General features: G+C 44.1%; 1 protein-coding gene across 1 annotated transcript in view; it reads right to left on the bottom strand.

Moving 5' to 3' along the window:
- Window positions 1-8,264, bottom strand: part of LOC307199214 (uncharacterized protein) — a gene marked incomplete at both ends in the record, with an annotated part of 159,042 nt that extends 150,778 nt beyond the window's left edge. The window contains 2 exons of the mRNA XM_079946971.1: window positions 2,776-3,938; window positions 8,207-8,264. Coding sequence (XP_079803097.1) covers window positions 2,776-3,938; window positions 8,207-8,264 — 1,221 coding nt within the window. The remainder of the gene's footprint in view (window positions 1-2,775; window positions 3,939-8,206) is intronic.
- Window positions 8,265-17,074: the final 8,810 nt, after the last annotated feature.

Below are 17,074 nucleotides of genomic sequence, written 5' to 3'. Positions count from 1 at the left end.
ACTCATGTAAGTCACTGTCAGGAGCAATAGGCTTCTGAATACAAGTTGCTGGAATCCATTTTTTGAGGGGCGAGAGCAATGGAGCTTGGGCCCTGGTTGCAGGCTTACTACAAGCATCTGGGTGGCCGCTCTGAGAACAGGATGCTGGACTAGATGGGCTGTGGGCTTGATCCAGCAGACTGTTTTTATGTGCACTAGGGAAAATTACAAAATTAAAACAAAGGCTGTATAGTGGTACCTCAGGTTGCATACGCTTCAGGTTACATATGCTTCAGGTTACAGACTCTGCCAGACCCAGAAATAGTGCTTCAGGTTAAGAACTTTGCTTCAGGATGAGAACAGAAATCGTGCTCCAGTGGTGCAGCAGCAGCAGGAGGAGGCCCCATTAGCTAAAGTGGTGCTTCAGGTTAAGAACAGTTTCAGGTTAAGTACGGACCTCCGGAACGAATTAAGTACTTAACCTGAGGTACCACTGTATTAGGATGAATTCACACTAAAATTACCGTATTTTTCGTCCCATAGGACGCTCCGTCCCATAGGACGCACCTAGTTTTTTGGGGGGGGAAATAAAGGGAATTTTTTTCCCCTTTATTTCTCCCCCAAAACCAGGTCGGGGAAACTGAACCAGGTCGAGGAACAGCGGGATGGCAGCGCTGCGCCTCCTTGCTGTCCCTCGAGCTTGTGGGGCTGGCCGATGTCTGTCCAGTGCACGGGGCGCTCTGCTTCAGGGCGCACTGCGTGCCGGGCGGCAGGCTGCTATCCGCAGCGTGGGGAGCCCTGCGGGGAACTCCCGCAGGGCTCCAACACGCTGCGGATGTCTGTCTGGCATGTGGGGCGCTCTGCTTCAGGGCGCCCCACATGGCAGGCTGCTATCCGCAGCATAGGGAGCCCTGCAGGACCTGCCGCAGGGCTGCCTAGGCTGCGGATGTGTTCCTGAAGCGGCGGGCGCTCTGCTTTCAGCGTGCCCGCCGCTCTGGGAAGTAGGCTGCTATCCACAGCCTAGACAGCCCTGCGAGACCTCCCGCAGGGCTGCCTAGGCTGTGGATGTGTTCCCGAAGCAGTGGGCGCTCTGCTTTCAGCGCGCCCACCGCTCCGGGAAGCAGGCTGCGGATGTCTTCCTGAAGCCTGGAGAGCTAGAGGGGTCAGTGCGCACCGACCCCTCTGGCTCTCCAAGCTTCAGCGAAAGCCTGCATTTGCCCCATAGGACGCACCCAGATTTCCCCTTAATTTTTGGTGGGGAAAAAGTGTGTCCTATGGGGCGAAAAATACGGTAATTTTCATTGTGACTTCTTTAAAAATAAATAAATCACAAACTGATGCGTGAACTGAAAAATGTGCGAGCTGAAAAATGTGAAACTAAGAGAAATCAGAACTGACAGGTTCGCCCATCCCTCCTTCCCAAATCTGTGCATTCTCGTCTAGGCATATTCAGCTTTTTATGCTGGCAAATCAGCTAATTAAGAAACTTTGTTAAACATCAGCAGCTGGATTGCTTAAAGCTGGGTAAGTTCTTTTAATAAACCCATAAACATGCTGCAAAACTTGCAGGACCTGACAGAGAGCTGAGCTGTTTTCAGCAACTTCAGCCCATCACTTTGTTAAAACACCTTAATTGACTATTAATTACTTAGAAAACCACAACAAAGTTTCCTCCTATAAGAGAGGGGACAGACAGCCAGGGAAGGGTTGAGTCTCAAACCAAAACAAGAATTTTGGAAGGTATGAAATAAAGAAACTGCCAGAACATTGTGCATTTAGATATTTATTATTTAAAGCATTTATAACTCCATGGCATGCTATAAAATAAAAACAACCAACTAAATCATAAAATATAAATATCAGCCCATAATAAAATACACCACAAAAACAACAACAGTTCTGGATCTTATATTCTGAGGGCCAAACAGCATGTTATGCTGAAGCAAAGCATGCCCCCACCTCTTCCTTTTTACTTTCATTTATTACAGGGATCCATGAATTATCCTTATTCGAAATGCAGCATTCAAGAAGAAAACACATATCTCCTCCATCTCAAGTGAAATTGGATCTACAACATTTCCCCTGTACTCCCATGTGGCTGACATGTTTAGGGGAAATCAGCATCAGTGACAATCACCACATCTGCTTACGAAGTAATGCAAAACCTATATTGACCAGATTATGTAAGTTATCTGGAAATGGCTCTTTCTCACTTACTTTTGTCTCACTTTAACAAGGTTTAGAAGTAAGGACAAGCATCACATGACAGATGAGGAATTAAGTAAATAGGGCGTGTGTCAGAATTCAGTGCCGGTCAGAGGTATGTGCCTATCTCTCCAGGCACCGGCTGAATTCTTTCGACCTCCCTCCGGCGACTCCCGGCAGGAAATACACACGAGGTCCGTTCCGGCGATTTTCCTCAGGCTGTGAGAAAAACACACCAACTGCTCTCCTCCTCCCTGCTCTCCAGCATATCCCCAGGGAGGGGAATCAGACTCAGACAGAAATGTATCTACATGTTTTATTCCTGTCTTCAGCAGTCAAACAGTAAAAGAGAAAACATGTCTGCTCTCTTCAACAAACAGAGAGAGACTCCAAACTCAACCCATGTACATCCTGTACAGGTCATATGACACACACACTGAGCTAACATCCGGTGCTCAGTACAGAATGGACTGCCCCTTTGTTTCCATGGCAACAGTCACAAACATCCTGTCTGGCTTTGCAGCCACAGGCAGCTGTCTGAGCTGCTGTAGCCTTTGCTTGCTGCAGCATTGCTGCTTTAGAATAACATACTCCCCCTAAAGTATCAATGCGTGCTGCGAGCAAAGCGTCATCCAGAGAAGAAAACAAACAGTTGTTATACTTATAACACTCCCCTGTTGTTTCAGTTCCACCCTTGGAACTACACGCCACTGGTTTTACCAATGTACCTCTCTGGTTGTGTGACTTCCAAGGAATGAGTGCTTCTGCATTACCTTGGTTAGCAACTCTCTGTTGTGCCTTTGTCTCTGACTCAGACACAGCTTCAATTTGACCTTGGTCGTTTACAACAGCAACACATGCAATAGCTTGGTTGGCAAACTCTTTTGAATACCTCTTGGGTGGTACACCCTTCGTTGCTCTCTCAGACCTACGTAAGAGGTGCTGCTCTTCTCTGCTTTCTGGTTCAGCCTCTGAACTCTCTGAAGAACCAGTACTAAGCTTAATCAGTGGTTCATCCTCCTCTTCTGAGGGTCTAGTCATTGTGTGAGATTTCTTCTCAATGACTGTGACAACTGAGCTGTCTGAGCTATCGCTGTCATCATCAGTACTACTGAACTCAATAAGATCAAACTCATCATCATCAGAATCATCATCATCACCTGTGGGAAATGTGTGAACAATCACTCGCTCCTGTTCAGGAGCACTCTCTAGAAATTTTGTGAGAATCGCCTTACCAGATTCAGACAAAATTACTCTGTAGAGACCCTTTTCATAACCCACAAAAATGCCTCTGGCATTCTTTACTCCACCTGGAGCTTCTGTCCTCACATGAGACCCAAAAACCTTGAAATGGGCAACAGAAGGTTTTCTGTGGAACAGTTTCTCAAAAGGAGAACTTCCCAATTCGTTTGAAAACTTTCTCAACCACGTGTAACAATATGACATTAGCGACTCAGCCCAGTACTCATGTGGCAGATGTGAACTAAGCAATTGCGCATGCATTCCCTTTTGCAATTCTTTGTTCACCCTAACACAAATACATCTGTTCCAAGCTTCTTCGGAAGCTGCAATTTTGTGTCTTATCCCTTTCTTCTTCAGGAACCTCTGGAAATCCTGTAAGAGAAAAATTGGCTTCTCATCTGTGCAAAGACAATCTATGTCAGCATCATGCATATTTTTAACCTTATCACAAAACTCTTTAAACCTTTCTAAGGCTTCTTTCGGTCTCTCCAAAAGATAAATCCAGACAAAACCTGTGAAAGAATCAACACATATTAGGTAATACTTTGCATTGCCTCTAGATGGTGCTAAAGGACCAATCACATCAGCATACACCCGCTGAAGTGCCTTGTCGACCCTCGAGGTGACCTGCTTGGCGTTCTTTTCAGCTACACCTGCAAAAGAAATCATGTTAGAATCACAAGAATTACATTCCATGTAATCACTTTGATCAAAAGTCAACAAATACAGTCCATCTTTCTCTTTGGCAGAAAGATACAACTCTCCATCTTTGTAGATCTCGCAGTGTTGATCATCATAGGACAGTTTTAGTCCCTTCTTGGCAATCTGCGAAACGCTGAGCAGATTGTACTTCAACTCTGGAACCAAATAAACATTGTTTATAGTCAAGTTTAGACTTTTAAGATACACAGTCCCAATTCCGGTCGCTTCCAGCTCTCGACCGTTGGCTTGTTGTACAACGAAGCTTTGCTTCTTAAACGACGAAAACAAATCCCTACGATGGGTCATGTGAACCGTCGCTCCCGTGTCTAAAACGAAGGAATTCCCCACTTGTGGTGTGGCTTTTAGGGACATCAAAGCCTTTGCAGGCTTCGCCTGTGACTTGGCATGACTTCTGCCTGACGCCTCAGACTTCGTTGAGCTTCCCTTGGCTCCTTTGTTCTGACGTGGCTTCCTGCAGTACCGCTGAAGATGCCCAGTCTGTCCACAATTGTGGCATCGGACAACGTTCAAAGCTACGGCGTCTCCTCCAGTAGCTACAGCAGTGGGGGTGTTAGAACTCCGTTCTTGTCTCCCCCTGTCCTTGACTTCCAGGGCGGCAAGTCTGTCATGTTCGTTCAGGACCACGGCAAAGACCCTGTCCGAAGTCAAGTCTTGCGCTGGGAGAGACCCCAGCTGACTGGCAACCGTTTTGTAAGTCTGATTCAGGCTGTTGATCACCATGAAGCAAAACACTTCCTCCTGCAGACGGAAATTGCGTTCCACCATCTGCTGACGCAGAAATTTCATTTCCGTCAGGTGCGCTTGAACATCTCCATCAGGCGCAAGCCTCAGGTTAGTCAGCTTTTCAAAATACAGCAACGCTGAAGAACCTGCATCTCTCTGATGTGTCCTTCTCAGCGTGTCCCAAACATCTTTCGCGTGTTCTAAACCTTGTATATGAACAAGCTGAGAGTCTGACACGCACAGAATTATAGCAGTTCTGGCCTTCATATCCTGTGACTCCCAAACAGGCGTTGGTGCTGCAGGGATGGGGTTCTCAATCACCCTAAACAGTCTCTGATTCTGCAGCAAAGCCTTCATCTTAATAGACCAAGATGCATAATTGTCACTGGTCAAAAGGGGTGGAGAAGGCAGGCCTCCCCCCTTCTTGGCATCCATTTTGAGTCCTTGCATTGACTCTCAAACACAAGCCTCTAAAATCCAATAGCTGGCTTGTTTACACTCTGTGCACCTGGCAGCAATAACACTGGCTGCTTGGAAAGTCCCTTTCACAGTTCCTTTGTAAAGGCCTAGTCTAAACACGAGCTGTTTGTGCCTCTTTGGGCATAGCCTGACTTCCAGCCCTTATCTGCGTTGCTAAGCAACCACATTCCTTTCCTTGGACAGGAAAAACCACAGGAATGTTTGGAATGCAGACTCTTCTCTCTCGGAGCTGTTTTTCCCAAACGTTGCTCCCATGAAGCAGAGAATTAATCCATCTGCATTCACTCTTTTAAGCCCGAAAATCTCATACCTGGGCTCCGTAGCTTGGTTTTCAGCTTCTTCTGGTCAGCTTCTGGCTGCAGAGAATCAGCTTCCATCGAGAGGGATGAATACAGTCTCCTTGATGCAGACTCCCATGGATCGTAGCAACCGTCCTCTGCTACCAATGTCAGAATTCAGTGCCGGTCAGAGGTATGTGCCTATCTCTCCAGGCACCGGCTGAATTCTTTCGACCTCCCTCCGGCGACTCCCGGCAGGAAATACACACGAGGTCCGTTCCGGCGATTTTCCTCAGGCTGTGAGAAAAACACACCAACTGCTCTCCTCCTCCCTGCTCTCCAGCATATCCCCAGGGAGGGGAATCAGACTCAGACAGAAATGTATCTACATGTTTTATTCCTGTCTTCAGCAGTCAAACAGTAAAAGAGAAAACATGTCTGCTCTCTTCAACAAACAGAGAGAGACTCCAAACTCAACCCATGTACATCCTGTACAGGTCATATGACACACACACTGAGCTAACATCCGGTGCTCAGTACAGAATGGACTGCCCCTTTGTTTCCATGGCAACAGTCACAAACATCCTGTCTGGCTTTGCAGCCACAGGCAGCTGTCTGAGCTGCTGTAGCCTTTGCTTGCTGCAGCATTGCTGCTTTAGAATAACAGCGTGATCCCACTGCATTCTCCTCCTATATGTACTGCCCCACATGTGGGAATTACTTCCCTCCTGCCAATGTCTTCCCAGTACTCTCATGAACAGAAAGCATGTAGGAGAACTGCACACTTAATCTTGGCCATAGTGGACCCACTGGTTCTTTCCCATGTGTGAGAGACAGTCCTGTTCTCCAATTTTTTGAAGGATTTATCCTGAAAAGGGGTTCTATTTTTCTGCATGTTTCTCAGGGCTCTTTAAAATTCCAGTAGATTGGGGGTTCTGCTTACTTTATTATTGCAAGGGAAGGGGGCTGTGGATGGCCTGTGTGTCTTCCCACTAAACATTCTGCCAGCAATCTGCAGCCTCCCTAGCTGCTTGCATTTCTTGATCTGAAAAATCCCCATGCGAAATGTTGCTGACAACATCCCCTGAACTTTCACTGAAGCACAAGAAGCTGGCTACCAAGCGCCTGAGAATGCAATAAAAAAATTGTCAAGCACAAGGTAGGCAGCTTCGAAACCCATTTCTGTGCTTACAAGAAAACCCAGCTAAGGGACATCATGGGGTTTTCAGGAAATGTGGGCACCCAGGAAGACTGCACTGTGAGGGAAACTTGAGAGATGATTTGGTGAATGAAAGAAAGGGCACTCACCAACACCCCTTGCCCACCTTGAATGGAATAATTATTATTATTATTATTATTATTATTATTATTATTTATTATTTGTACCCTGCCCGTCTGGCTGGGTTTCCCCAGCCACTCTGGGCGGCTTCCATAGAAACCAAAAATACACTAAAATATCACACATTAAAAACTTGGAATGGAAGTTTCACGTAACAAAAACATTGCAGTCTTCAGAATTTCAGTGACATTTTATCTTCTCCTTCACAATGTTCAAACACAAATCATTTTCTTGTAAATTGAATGGGGTTTTTTTAAAAAAAATTGGCATGGCACTAGTGAGAACACCCTAAAATAGCCAAAAGAAATGCAAGAAAACTAAGAGTTTCCCTCCTTATACCTTCCCCATTCCTTTGCTCCTTTGTACAGCCTATTCATCACCTCTTTTCCCCTCATACACCATTTATCTACCTGACTCTCCAGCATTTTCCTCTTTCATCCCTGGCTGCCTGGGAATTAGCCAAGGTCTTCATATTTGCTTGTAGAGAAAACCATATTTTAGAGGCTGCTTTAACTTTTGGTACAAAATTATGGATATCGAGCTATATTTGCATCATCGTTAATTTATTCTGTTCCTTTGTTGGTTCAAAAATAGAAGATCAGCAATTAATCATTGTCACATCATAAAAAAAAACCCAACCGTCTGCCCTTAATTAATGATTCACTATGCTAATATTTTTAAGAATTACCAGCTCTTCCCCCCATTGGAGCAAGAAGGAACAAGATTAGGCTCATGTCTTTCACTTCCTCTTTTACTTCCCCTGTTTGATGGGATCCTGCATCCATTGGCAAGTGGAAGCTTGCATCTGGTGTAGGAGGAAGGAAACCTCAAATCCCTTATTTATAAGAGTGTATTTGGGCCATAATACACTTGGCAACAGAACCTCAACATTTATAATTGCATCTAGATTGTAATCAGGCTTATTTTGTCCACATGGGCATAGTTGCCTGTGTCTATGCATTGCAATTTCACTGATGTATGCACCTCCTTTTCTGGAAGGAACATTAAATAAGCTATTAGCAGGAAAAGAAATCAGCAGGCTATTCTTAAAGAGGCAGATTCCAGTGACCTCTTCTCCCTTGTTGTGCCCACTTAGTGGAGGCAGGCAACGCCATTTAAAGAACATCTAAGTCCGGTTTACACCAGTCACCCTACTAGCATTACAAGCACTAAAGAGCATGAAGCTGATGAGTTGTGAAGTGAGCTGATTAGGGATTTTTGCTATTCACTGCCGCACCTGGCGGAACAAACATGCCCACTGGTGCATTGCCAAGGTATTCACTGGACCTCGGCATTTCGACAATGAAAAAGGGGCCGCCTCAGGAAATGGTATCAAGTGGTATATGCAAATGGAGCTGAATGGCAGAATAAACAGAAATAAATGCAGATGCCATAAGAATAGCAGGTTGTGATTAAAGTGGGGGAATGTTTTCAGCGTTTGGAGGGAGGGAGGAGAATCCTGTGCATGCCAGCACTTTCTCCTACATGCAGTCAGTCCAGCTCTGTGACTGGATTGTTGTGGAGAAGTTAAATATATAATGCACCAGGCCTTACTTTAGCAGCAATTTCTATGTGTGACATTACTATGACCATTTGTCATAGTAGGCCACGTACAAGAACACAGTTCCATTTCACTAAGCAATTGTGGGCCTTTGCAGATGCTCTGGGTGGGGGAAGAGCTCAGTGCTGCTTGTATTGTAGAACTTCCTCTGAGTTGTAAGATACAGTGTGCCATCTTTGGGTTACATTGGGTGCATGTTACTTCAAAAAAACTTTCACCAGCTTTCATGGCAATCCCCTTTATGTCTATTAGCTTTGTTTGGCACCATAAATAACATTTTTCAGCATGAGATCTAGATAGGATGACCAAATTCTGTACCAGGTTCTAACCCTAATGTATTCATGTACAAATGCATCACTGGCCATATAAGGCTATTTGCTGCATACTCAGACATCACAGAGGAATAATATTACTAGTCCAGTGGCACTTGTGGACTAGCTTAGCCTGCAGATGTCCCTAAGCATCACTGTCACCATTGCATGTGGTTGGAGACCTTTCAGATCCATCAAATCATTCTGCAGCAGAGTTCAGCAGTTGAGCTCACCCCTAGTGATGGTTTGTAAAATAATAGAGAGAATCGATGCAGGTATATAACTCTAACAAGACTTAAAACAGAATCTCTTCCAGGGATATACCCTATGCCCTGACACTCACTATGCCTGAATATTCACTATATGCTATGGAGGAAGTTGACATTAGCTGGCAAAACCACAAACAGGGTAAGCACATCTAAATGCACTAGGCATGAGTAACTTAAGCAAACATTTGTAATTCTGTGTATGCACATTGTTAAAGAATAGTTTTCAGTGAAGATTAAAGTAATAATAATAATAATAATAATAATAATAATAATAATAATAAATTTTATGTCCCGCCTTCCCCAGCCGAAGCCGGGCTCAGAGCGGCTAACATCAAATGTATAACACATTAACATAAAATCAGACAATCAATTAAAATACATCCTCAAATCAGATCAGGATCAGAATAAAATCCAATCAGATGGCAACCCGCAGATTAGGGTTGGGGGCCTTAAATGCTCACCAGGCCCAACTGTTTGTGCTGAACTTATATGGGCCTGTGAGAAAAATTGGGAGGCCACTTTCATGCAAGTTCTTATGAAAGGGGAGAGGGAGTCAGACTGAACCCCGACCAAAGGCCTGGCAGAACAGCTCCGTCTTGCAGGCCCTGCGGAAAGATGTCAAGTCCCGCAGGGCCCTAGTCTCTTGTGACAGAGCATTCCACCAGATTGGAGCCACAGCCGAAAAAGCCCTGGCTCTAGTTGAGGCCAGCCTAACCTCTCTGTGGCATATTAAATATGCTTGCAAAGTTCAATGTACCAATTGTTTTATTTATAAAAGAAACCAGTTTGTAAAAACTCAAATACAAACGCCCCACTGCCTCTAGCTTGGGGGAGGGGGAGTATGTTACAATTGAATGTCATTTGGCATCATGCTGCCAATGACCAGCTGCAAAAGAACAGCTCCCAGATGTATAACTTACCCCTGCTTTCTGACAACCAACACAAAGGTAACTTGCAACCCATACTATACCAAATCCACAGGTCTTCTAAAGTGCTGAACTCAAAAGCAGTCAGATTGGTTCTGTGGTGTTCAACACAATATTAACCAATATTAAGTGTGAATTGGTAGAATTGAAGTGAGAGAGTGCAAAACATGTGAGAAGGCATAAAATGTGTGTCTGAAGTGAGAGGTTGTCTCTGAGCATGCTTTGCCTCCTGTCCCAGGACCCTGATAGCCCCTAAGAGTACGGAAGAGCTCTGATCTTGTGCGTGCAATTAGAGACATTGCCTGGATTTTCTTGGCCTGGCACAATATTTGTATTCAGCCCACCCACCCTTCCTTTTGAACATGTGTTTGAATGATTGCTAACTAGAGATGCCAACTTGTTAGAAATCTAGCAACCACTGCTCTGTGACCTATTGGGAATTGTAGTTCCTTCATCTAGAGTTTGCCTTGGTATGAACATGAAAGGAAACTGCATATCCCAGAAGACATTTCCCTCTTGTGATGTATGTGCAATAACAAAGAAAAAAAGAAGCCCAGCTTTCAGCCTTCCTATTCTGACATCTGGCTAGGAGGAGAAGAAACTGAGGGAGGGCTGCTCTTTCTAGCCCCTGGGTCCACTCCCAAGAGCTCTGAAGCCCTCACTCAGTGTCTGAAGCCTTAAGCCTTAGATCTGGTTTATACATTTCCTAAATTGACTAATGTGCACAGTTAACTGCCTGAATGACTGATCTAGTCATCTAAGCAGTGCCACATAGGAGGAGATGAGGGATTTTCAGGTTTAAAGCTCTGCCTGCCCTTGGATGCTTATCTGCATATGTACCGTATGAAGCAGACCTTGTATTATGCATTTTTGATACTCATACCAACCATAGCCAAGTAGGATTGGGTTATGTATTTTTAATTCCCAGGCATGACACTTGAAGGTTATTAAATTAATGTACACCTAACCTTGAAACATAACCTTCTTGCAGATCGGATGCTTCTGCTGCTGTTGTTTCAGGAAGAGAAAGACTTGAGTCTTTCAATCGTTACAAAATAGTCTGACAGATTAATATATTTCCCTGTTCGTTTCTGTCTTTGATAAAGTGCAAAAAACAATAGGTAAGGACATATATTTCCCTGACACATTTGTGCATCGAGTCCTGGCATCTCTGGAGTGCTCGGCCCACATCACCTTGCAGCACTATTTCAGGGCTCAGCAGATGTTACCTCTATGCTTCCGGTGTCCATGCTTGCTTTCCATATGTTCTTCTTGCGTAAGTGCAAATGAACAGATGCTACAAAGATACCAGAAATCTCCAGTGCTCCCTTCCTTACACACACAAAAACCCCATTTCCTTGTAAAGCTCCCTCTGGGATTTTCTCTACTATCTGGAGAGCTCAGAAGTGCAAAACAGTCGACTGTGGCTGAGGCAAAAGCACCTAGGATAGTCTTAGCTAGTAGCCCTCTTTGTGCCACTTAATCTACACTTCCCTCCACTGTGCAGTCAAATTTAATGGCAGCTTCATCTCAGGGCATAGAGGAGGGGTTAAAAAGCCAACATTGATCATCTCTGCCTTTGCTTGGTCTGTAGCCTCTTGCTCCTTTCGCATGGAATTTATAACTGTCAAAGGCAGGGCTGTGAATTACACAAGAATCAATATGGTTATAGGTAAGAAAAATGTGAAGTCCCCTTACTGCAAATCCCACACAGTTAATGGATGGTGTTTTACAACTGGGAGTGGGGGGGGGGAGAGAGAGAGAGAGAGAGATGAAAGAGAAACAGAAACATTCCCAGACTGCGCCCCCCCCATAAGATCTGGTAAAGAAAGAGAGGAACACAGTATGGCACAACAAATAAAATACTATCTTTCTGCATGAATTGATCCCTGGTGCTTGTGGAACAGGTGGAGGAAGATCTAAGCACTGCCTCCCATTCACTGCTTCCCCGCAGCAAATCATCTTCCTGCAGTGAGTTAGGGATTCCAGACCTATGCTTTACACCTCCAGTGTAGTCCCATCAGAAAACACGCTAGGAAGGTATAGGCTTCTGATTTGGTGGATTTTGAGGTGAGAAAGTATTTAAACTAATGCTAGATTAATTTACCACTGAAGCTAACTGGACCATTATTCTAGTAAAAGAAAAAAAAAGAAAAACTACTAAGCTTGCACAGAAGAGCTATGATGCAAAAATGCTTTCCCATTGCTTAAGCAAGCTCTCACACTTTGAACCACAGTAAATTCTGAGTTGCTTCATCAGAGCTCTTTACAAAACCTCAGGTACTTTGCATAATAATTAAAATCCATTTCCTTGTGGGATTATGGCATGTTTGAAGGAGGTTCTCCCTTAGGTGTACCTTGGAGACTAGTGTCTCTGTTAGCTTCCAGCCTCATCTCCCTCACCTTCTTGTCAGTCCCTGAATATGTGTAATCTGTTACAGTAAAACCACCATCAGTGAACCATCCTTTATGAAGGTGAGGATATTTACACTCTGTCTTCTCCCTTCACTTTTAATGAGAAGATGCTCTGGGGCAAAGTCTGTGACAATTCTCTGTGGACACATCCAGAGTGGGAGTTATTTTCACCTGTCTCCAGCATGACAGGTGAGAAGGTGGTACTCACTTACACAGCAGGGCACCTGCTGTAAATTGTCTAGTTTATTAGAATACAGCCAAAGGCAACACTTTCTTTTGTATTAAAATTTTCTCTTCAGCCTGGTGTTTTGGTAAAATGAAAGCTCCTCTGCTTCCCTAGTCCTGACAGCTCCAGATTTATGGGAAACTGTCATATTTGACTTATTTGCTTCTACCTCTGAACTGCCTGCTTAACTAAACCAGCCTGAAATATTTGGTACCAAGCCAGGCAAAATCAGTAATGTCCCATGAAACTGATGGGACATGCTAGCCATGATTAACTTAAGTCTTATTGCTTTCAATGGAGCTCAACACTGCAACTCTGTGAACAGCAGTTAATGATCAACAGTCAGCAGTTATTGCTCTTGTTGAGTGGGATTTACTCTCTGTCAAGTGTGTTGAAAGTTTCAGCCTTAGTCATGATGCACTGCAGATGGGCTTGGGCCATTATCTTGAAAGTGCTTAGATTCAGGTGTACAGAGATCCTTATCAGATAATAAGGGCCATAGCTTAGTCATAGAGCATTGGTTTTCATGCAGAACGTCCCAGGTTCAATCTTTAGTATCTCCAGATAGGACTGGGAATGTCTGAAATCCTGGAAGGCCATTGTCAGTTATTGTAAAATAGATTAACTCAACCTTCGGCCGTCCATATGTTTTGGACTACAATTCCCATTATCCCTGACCACTGGTCCTGTTAGCTAGGGATCATGGGAGTTGTAGGCCAAAAACATCTGGAGGGCCGCATGTTGGGAGTCCCTGGTCTAACTCAATACAAGGCACTTTCATCCATTCCTAAATGCTAAATGTAGAATAAATATTTGGATGTAGCTTCAACTATGTACTCGTAATAATACTTCAGGCCTTTCAAACACTCCCAAATCTTGGTTTTCCTCCAAAACTCAACCACAAGTCAGTCAAAAGAAGCTGAAGTGATAAAAAAAAATAGATGGTAGAATCAAGATGCTTCAGAGAAGAGCAATTGTGGTTAGTTAACTTTCTGTCAACCTGTTACACCATGGTTAGTCCAAGTGGTACCTTCTGGATGTTTTAGACTGCAGCTTCCATTATCCTTGGCTGTTGGCATACTGGTTGGGGCTAATGGGAGTCCAAAACTTCTGAAGGGCACCAAGTTGGCTTGTCCTGTGTTACACAATAATATTTTTACTACCAGGTGACTGCTTAGTAGAGGCAGAGTGAAGGAAGGAAACTTCCCTCTTCTACTTCACCAGTGCTGAGAGACCAACAACAGAACAGGGGGAGCAGTGCAGTTCTACTTTCTTGATCTTTGGCACTACCTACAGATGCAAGAACCAAAGAAAAAGAAGGGGGAAAGAGTAGCCTCTATGAATGATACATGAAGTCCTTCAAAAGAGTCAGCAAACACAACTTGGAAAGAAAATGGAGGGGGGGGAACCGGCTTGTGATTTCAAGAGCACCAGAATAAAATAAGGCAAAGTTACCTTGACATAGCACAGCAGGTGCTAAAAGCAGAAGACTAACTCTCACATCAGAGGCTGAAGCTATGTGAGCCAGGTCTGGCTGATATTGTCAGCATGTGTCTCTACGAGAACGGCTCTGTGAGACTTGCTCTTTTCCAAGTGCTGCTTTACCAAATCTTTCTTGTAGATTGCTTCCCAACTACTCCTTAAACAAAACAAAGCAGTGGCGGGGGGTGGGGCAGGGTGGGAGATACTCTGTCAGCTTGAAAGAGACGAGGGACTATTTAAAATCTGTACAAAAGTTTAATCGATTTCTAAATAATATATCAACTCCGGTTGCTCTTAATAATCTTTGTGTAACACATTTCAGTCCAGATGCATTACTTATTATTTATCTTTAATGAATAATAAATGGGACACTGATATTGACTGAAGAAGTGATTAAATATTCCATCAGTAACAGACCACAGAAATCATTTTCAATTATTAATAAGCTATGCATTCCACCTGTCAGGTGCAATAGTCTTTTGACATGAATGGCTTATTTCCAACACCATTTTCCTAAGGCAAGAGAGTTCTGCCAGTTAGGGCAAATATTGTGTATGGTGCACCCTATTTTTACCATTCAAGGTGCAAAGTGCAAAGGTCTTTCTGAAGATGAGACTGAACACCGAAAAGAGGTTTTCAGGCGTATATTGCAAAACATACAGATTGACAGAATATGTTGATCTCAATGCTTAAAGTGTGGAACCCGTAGTACAAAAACATCTGGATGACTAGAGTTTCTCCACCCCTGCTTAAGGAAATCACCCAGGCTAGTGGGACAATCAGCTCATATTCACATGCAAAAATGGCATTAAATAAAGAATAGTGTATAGCTGACAACCTAGATTAGGACTGTGGGATTGAGAGGTGTCCCGAACCCCTGGCCTACCTGGCAGCAAACCAGTATGTCAAGTCCCCAGTCCAGGGTCAATCCATGTGCCTAAAGTGAAGTACAGTGGTACCTCGGGTTAAGTACTTAATTCGTTCCGGAGGGCCGTTCTTAACCTGAAACTGTTCTTAACCTGAAGCACCACTTTAGCTAATGGGGCCTCCTGCTGCCGCTGCGCCGCTGGATCACGATTTCTGTTCTCATCCTGAAGCAAAGTTATTAACCCGAGGTAATATTTCTGGGTTAGCGGAGTCTGTAACCTGAAGCGTCTGTAACCTGAAGCGTATGTAACCCAAGGTACCACTGTACAGTCCCATAGAGATCCTGGAACATCCAAGCTGAGGTCCACCAACATGGGCAGTTGAGCAGACACAACACCTCAGCAATGCAGCCCTTTTATACTTTGCCTGCTGATTGCAGCATCTTGGCTTGATGAGGCATGGGACTTTGACTTGTTCTAAGCCTACCTCTTCCCAGAGCTTTGAGATCACCTAAAGGTAAAGGTAAAGGTACCCCTGCCCGTACGGGCCAGTCTTGACAGACTCTGGGGTTGTGCGCCCATCTCACTTAAGAGGCCAGGGGCCAGCGCTGTCCGGAGACACTTCCGGGTCACGTGGCCAGCATGACATCGCTGCTCTGGCGAGCCAGAGCCACACACGGAAACGCCGTTTACCTTCCCGCTGGTAAGCGGTCCCTATTTATCTACTTGCACCCGGAGGTGCTTTCGAGCTGCTAGGTTGGCAGGCGCTGGGACCGAGCAGCGGGAGCGCACCCCGCCGCAGGGATTCGAACCGCCGACCTTTCGATCGGCAAGTCCTAGGCGCTGAGGCTTTAACCCACAGTGCCACCTGCGTCCCTTGGGATCACCTAGCTAGCTAAAAATATACATCTCACATGTCAAAAGCCTTGGTAAAAATGTGTGTACTTCCCTTTGCTGAGGGGCTGCCACAGAATGCCCTCACCTGGGCCACTGCTAACCCTCTGAGCTTCTGAGGGCAATTGATCTTAGCACCTGAGAAGGACTGTAGGGAGGAGATAGCCTTTCAGGTATTTGTGTCCTGAGTTGTTTGGGCTTTAAACACTAACATGAGCACATTGAATTGAAATAGGGAGAGACAGATAGATAGATGTTAGATAGATAGATAATAGCATTTGTAAAGTTTGAAGTCTTTTGCAAATAAACAGTGGGGGAAATGTCCTGAATAATTCCTAGTATAGAAAATCAGATCCAAAACATCTGAAATTATTGTCAACATTGAATGTTGGGCTTGAATGCATGCTTCCTCCCCTCCCCCCATGTGTAAGTATTAAGGTTCTTCCCATGAGTCATTTAGTTTATGCAGATGACATTTCACAAATTGCTGATCACAACCTACTCTCATCTTCATGAATGCTATAAACTCACAGATTGAGGGGATAAGGAAAAAGGTCGTCTGCTTCTCGTGTCTGTCCCTGGAGATCTTTTATAGAGTTTATAATACAATTGTTGTTGTTGTTTTAACTGTGTTAAATATTTTGAGTAGAAATATATCAGTAAGATCAGGAAACTAATTTACCAGAACATGTTATCAAAATAATAGCCTGTACCATCTCTATCCCATTTTGGTATGGGGAATAGAGGACGGGAAGAAATTCATCCAGTTCGCATTTTAATGTGAATCTACCTGATTCGCCCAACATCCCCAACCAATGCTCAAACCAAAGTGAAGTTCTCCTTCAAAATGTAAACTTGTCCAAATTTTGTGATGCAGTTCTCCAATCCAAAACTGGATATGTTAGGCAAAAGTGCATAAAAACATAGATATTAGTGAGAACAATGAACAAAAATGCAATACATTAACAAAAAGTCCTTGCCATATGTGTGTGTGTGTGTGTGAGAGAGAGAGAGAGAGAGAGAGAGAGAGAGAGAATTTCATACAAAAATGTGTAAATTAGGAAAAATGAACATGAAAATATGCATAAATATTCAAGCAATTTTTCTTTTTTAAAAACTGAAAAGTACTACAGGGATGGGATGAACTGCTCTTAA

The sequence above is a fragment of the Podarcis cretensis genome (assembly GCF_951804945.1).
Source record: "Podarcis cretensis genome assembly, chromosome: 1".
NCBI classification, from domain to species: domain Eukaryota; kingdom Metazoa; phylum Chordata; class Lepidosauria; order Squamata; family Lacertidae; genus Podarcis; species Podarcis cretensis.
The sequence above is the reverse complement of the archived record's forward strand: the minus strand, read 5'-3'. Positions and strand labels throughout refer to the sequence as shown.